At 38.4% G+C, this 5,944-nt stretch overlaps 1 protein-coding gene across 1 annotated transcript in view; it reads right to left on the reverse strand.

The window, feature by feature from the left end:
- Positions 1–5,944, reverse strand: part of TARBP1 (TAR (HIV-1) RNA binding protein 1) — a gene marked incomplete at its 5' end in the record, with an annotated part of 69,911 nt that overhangs the window by 39,510 nt on the left and 24,457 nt on the right. Inside the window, 2 exons of the mRNA XM_010860131.1 lie at positions 3,105–3,277; positions 4,161–4,260. Coding sequence (XP_010858433.1) covers positions 3,105–3,277; positions 4,161–4,260 — 273 coding nt within the window. The remainder of the gene's footprint in view (positions 1–3,104; positions 3,278–4,160; positions 4,261–5,944) is intronic.

The raw sequence follows: 5,944 nt of genomic DNA on the forward strand, positions 1-5,944 counted from the left end.
GAAAGCTGAGCACAGAAGAACTGATGCTTTTGAACTGTAGTGTTGGAGAAGACTCTTGAGAGTCCCTTGGACTGCAAGGAGATCCAACCAGTCCATTGGAGGGACTGATGCTAAAGCTGAAACTCCAGTACTTTGGCCACCTGATTTGAAGAGCTGACTCATTTGAAAAGACCCTGATGCTGGAAAAGATTGAGGGCAGGAGGAGAAGGGGACGACAGAGGATGAGATGGCTGGATGGCATCACTGACTCGATGGACGTGAGTCTGAGTCAACTCCAGGAGTTGGTGATGGACAGGGAGGCCTGGCGTGCTGCGATTCATGGGGTCGCAAAGAGTCAGACACGACTGAGCAACTGAACTGAATCCAATGTAACAAGGGGAGAGTTACAATCTGACTAATAGTATGTTTCCTCAAATATAAAAATAAACATTGTACAGTTACTGTGAATAAAAAAAAATAATCATCAGAACATCATTTATTTAGAGCTTTAAGCTGACAGACAGCAGAGACCATCTCACCAAGGTTATTAATTAGGTTTTAGTTTATTTTGAACATTTTAAGACATCTTTTGGGGGAGTTTTAAGTAAAATGGGTTTTCCCACATAAGCCGCTATGGCTCGTAAGTAGGTGAAAATGTGTCTGCATTTCCCAGGAGTGTGTTTTAACGTTACACATTTCACAGCAGATCCAGGCTTAGCCAAGGTCTGCTGCAGAATGTGCTGAAGCATAGGAAATTCAAGTTTTGCTTTTTGGAACTTTCTAGAATTTTTTGCCCTGAATATTTTCAGTCTATAGTTGGTTTAACCCATAAATATGGAGGGCTGACTTCACCTCGTTATTTCTACTTCACCATTATGTGTTCATTTATCCTAGGACTTGCAGTTAGTTGCTAGATTATTTGCTAGATCTATTTTAATTAAATAGGTCTAAATGAGCAGATGTAAGATATTACACATAGGACAGATAAATAAGGTCCTACTGTATAGCACAAAGAACTACATTCAGTGAAAGTGAAGTTGCTCAGTCGTGTCTGACTCTGCAATCCCTTGGACTGTAGCCCACCAGGCTCCTCCGTCCATGGGATTCCCCAGGCAAGAATACTGGCCTGGGTAGCCATTTCCTTCTCCAGGGGATCTTCATGACCCAGGGACTGAACCCGGGTCTCCCGCATTGTAGGCAGACGCTTTACCGTCTGAGCCACCACCATAATGAAAAAGAGTATTTTAAAAAAGCAAGTGTGTGTGTGTGTGTGTGTGTATAAACTGACTTTGCTGTACAGTAGAAATGAATACACATTGTAAATCAACTAGACTTCAATTAAAAATAAAGTTAACTAAACTAACATGTTTTGCCAGTTATCTGGAAGTCAACTACTACCAAAACTAAATGTGGATTTCCTTGGCTCTTACTCACAGTATAATAAAAGAGATGCACGAGGAGCGATGGGAACTTATATTCTGCAAGTGAGAACACAAAATATGTACACAACTACTCGGAAAAACAATTTTGTACTATCTTAAAAGCTGAATACACACATACCCTAAGAACCACTCATTTTGGTCCTGGGGGTACATACACTAGAGAGACACACACAAGCTGTAAGAGACATGTAGACAAGTGTTCAAGTCAGTAGTGTACACAAAAGCAGTAAACTAAATGCAATCCAGCGTCCAGCAATAAGAGAACACTTAACTGTGGTGTCATCACACAGCAGAAGGTAACACCACTGGGAAAATGAGGAAGTATTTATATGAAAGGACATGGATTAATCTTAGAAGAGCACTAAGTGGAAAAAGTTACAGAAGACTTCTTACAGTAGAGTAACATTTCTATAAAGCTTAAAAGCAAGAAAATGAGATAATATACTGTGAGAAAACTGATTTATGTGGTAAAATCACTTTTTAAGTATATGGAAGTGACACAGATAAAAACCAAAACGAGGAGGGAAAAGGCAGAGACTGAGAAGTTATGGGCAAATTCGTTCTCAGCAACAGATGCAATGGTGGTGCATTCACAGATATATAATTATTTTGCATCATAATTTATATACAACTATCTCATATTCTTGCGTGTATCAAATATCCTAATAATTTTCCAAAAGGCACCTGTGACCCAGTCTTGGGCTTGAGGGTACTGAGTCAAGTGCTTTCAACAGTCGAGATGTGTCAAACGAACACAAGTTTATGCCCTTAAAGGAGTAAGATCTTATAAAAAGTTACTGCTATGTGCACAGCATTTGGCTCTGCTATCATTATCACAAGTATCAGAACTCAGACACTAGCTTTTATAATATTTCACAAGTCTATATGAAAATCTAACCTTTCAATATTATCCTCCAGTTTAACCTGATACCAAAGCTTCTCTAGAGTATTCTTTCCCAAATGGAAAATTTCCAAAATTCCAAATGAAATTGATCAGAAATATTGGGAACCAAGGCTTACCCACTGATAATTCTAATATCTAATGTCCATGGGTTTTGAAATACTGTTTTACATAAATCTTAGTTTAAGGAAGGAAGGAAGTGCTCAGTGCTTCCATCTACCAACAATGTACTTCCTGGATGAAGTATTTTCTACACAGAGGTGCTTAAGGACACATGTATGCCTGCCTGCTCAGTCGCTCAGTCGTCTCTGACTCTCTGCGACCCCACGGGCTGTAGCCCTCCACGCTCCTCTGTGCACAAGTAATTATAAAATTATTGCTATTCTCACGCTTTAGTTTATTTTCTGTAACCTGTTACACAGTGTCAATAAGAAACAGATCTAGGCTTAGAACATATATGAAATAGTGATCATTTTCAATAGTCTAGAAATCAATAAGAACCTATAGAAACAAACAAACAAAACAAGTAAAAGCAAATGAAATCATATTCCATCAATATGGAATCAACAGTGCACAATGAATGCAAATGCTAACATGTCAGCTCCGGACGGGCAGTCTGCTCCTTCGACGCTGCCTCCCCAGCACCACGCAGCAAATATTTGCTCAATGTATGAGGCTAAAGAAAAAGGTCAGGTATTTCTTCTCATTCTGAGTACCAACGATATACCCTAAGTACCAATGATATACGTGGCAAAACACCAACAGAAGCTATTGATCCTCACCATCTTGGGTACCGGAACCTTTCAACAAGCAAGTGTGCAGTAACTTCAACAGCAACTGCAGGCATCGGTCAGTTTTCAGCAAGGGCATGTAGGCATTTGTACCAAACTTCACAAGGGCATCCAGGAGAGGATCTAAGAATATCCTTAATACATTCTGTGTCCTCCGCTTTTCACTAGACATTAAAAGACATGCCCAAATCAAGCATTTCAAAAGCATGAAGAAACTGTCTTCCACCTACAGTTTTGGTTAGCTAAAGATTCCACTGGACGGAATTACTCTTAAGGACGACCTGTTAGGACGGGGCTTTCCACTCATGCTTTCCCAGTGAGTGCAGCAATTCACGGGAGAAGAAAGCACAAGAACAATACATGTCCTTGGTTTTGGGCAGAAGTATGAACAAAATCCTAGATCCAACTTATCAGCAAATTAAAATGCTGAGACCTCGCTTCCATATTTCAGAAAAAAACAAAACAAATATATACTAGTCAAGGAAATGAGACGTGTTAACAAAAAAATATAAAGAACTAAAGATTTGTGAAAATCTGTTATAACCAACTTTAGTACTGAAACTTGGTCTAGAAAAGAGATTTATAGTATATGCAAAGAGACTACCTAAGGAAGCTGCTTTTTGCAATAATTATAATCTGGTGACAATCTGCTCATATTTCTCAAAATATAAATGGGACTGTTATCATTATTACTTTATTTTTTTTAATTTACATATTTTATAAAGGGGTAAAATCCAGTAACTGTCTTTACTTAATCTTACGCTAGGACCTTACAACCCATCCTTCTAATATTCTTATACAGAACCAGTGATTTGTGCATACACAGTTGTGTTTTTCACTTCTCAAGTTCAAAACTCTGGCATTATTCATTTATTGTTAATTTTAAACATTTCTTTAAGTATGATGCCATATTCTAATTTCCTCCTTTAATAAGCTGTGATCAATTCCATACCAATCACTGAAAAGTCTGAATATGGACTATAAACAGGATTAGCCTTTTTTTAAAAAAAAAACAACACCTTTTTTTTTAAGTTTAGAAACACTTACCTATATTGACTCTTCATTCTTTCTACATCTATGGCCAGCAACACCATCAGAGCAACAAGCTTAGCTTCAAACCAATCAGGCATACAGCTGTTTTCTCCTCCTTAAATAACAATAATTAAGGTTTGCAAAGCATTAACAAAATCCTTCAAAGATGATGTTTCAAAATAAAACAGTTAAATGAATATGTTTTATCAGTATTACACGAGAGAAATACAGCTGAAAAGAAATATAGTAGAACACCCCACAGCATGGTTCATTTTTATACACTTAAATGTGAACACAAAGACATCTCTGCATGCCGAGTGCATGCCATGCACTGGCCTCAGACCCAATGGCTCCTATACTCGTGGAATTCACAGTGCAGAAGAGAAGAGCATTCATCAAAGAACGTACAGACAAATGTAGAATGACAGTAGCAGTAAGTGTTCTAAATCGTGCAACTAGAGAGTAAGACAGTCTGGAGCAAGGACAACTGGGCTGGGTACTAAAGCTAGGAAAGAATGAGGTAGGGGAAGGGAGACACGACCCTTCTGGGCAGAAGGAAGAGCATGTCCAGGCTCTGAAGCAGCAGAGAGCATGCCATATTCCAGGTAAAGGACTGGGGTATAAAGTGGGAGGGAGCACCAAGGATGACCTTACAGGAACAGGCAGGAGAGACCAGGGACTTTATAGGCTTGTAAGGGGTTTCTGTCTTCACCCCAAAAGCAAAAGGAAGCCACTAGAGGTCTAAGTGAATGGATACAAAGACAGGGAGGAGACTTCTGTAAGATCAAAGTTTCTATATTAAACAGATTTTTCTAGGTATAATGTGGAAAAGAGATTGTAGAGGAAGCTAGATGCAAGGTAACCGGTTAAGAGGCAATTCTGGCATCTCGGATGAGAGGTGAGAGTTCCCTAAAATGGAACTGGAAAGGGGATGGGGTGGATACAGATACAAAGGCTTTGACATCTCAGACTCCTGTCTGAACCTCAGGTGCACTGCTTGTTAGCTATGGGAGCCTGGGACCGCCGACTGTCCTCTCAGAAAGCTTAGGTCATCGTCTACAAAAGTAAACTAAATAAACCTGTGACTTTTCTTGGGTTTATTTTAAAAATTAAGTAATATATGCAAAGTTTCTAGAACAACTTTTGGAAGAACGTGGTTAAATGATAAAAATCAGTATTTTCCTATTCCTGAAAGCCAGGTAAAGTAAAGTAAAACATAGCTAGAGCTCCTTTTCATTCTATCATAAGATGATACTCTTTGCCTCAACTTCCAAGAAAGATTTAGTTAATCTAGTTTTCCAGACCAGAGGTTCAAATACTTAAAACATATTTTCAAATATTCTAATATATATTGGGAGTAATTTATTTTGATACAAATGTGTTAGACTAGTACAGAAGATAATACTAAAAACACACTTGCATGGAGGATAACTTAGTTTAAAAACATAACAAAAGAATAAACTTTATTGTATATTATTCTTTAAAATGTTATAAATACCATTTAGTGGCCAAACCCTTAGACTGTGTGGATTACAATAAACTGTGGAAAATTCTGAAAGAGATGGGCATACCACACCACCTGACCTGCCTCTTGAGAAACCTGTATGCAGGTCAGGAAGCAACAGTTAGAACTGGGCATGGAACAACAGACTGCTTCCAAATAGGAAAAGGAGTACATCAAGGCTGTATATTGTCAGCCTGATTATTTAATTTAACTTATATGCAGAGTACATCATGAGAAATGCTGGGCTGGAAGAAGCACAAGCTGGAATCAAGATTGCCGGGAGAAATATCAATAA

This window comes from Bison bison, unplaced genomic scaffold (genome assembly GCF_000754665.1).
Source record: "Bison bison bison isolate TAMUID 2011002044 unplaced genomic scaffold, Bison_UMD1.0 scf7180017864462, whole genome shotgun sequence".
Lineage (NCBI taxonomy): Eukaryota > Metazoa > Chordata > Mammalia > Artiodactyla > Bovidae > Bison > Bison bison.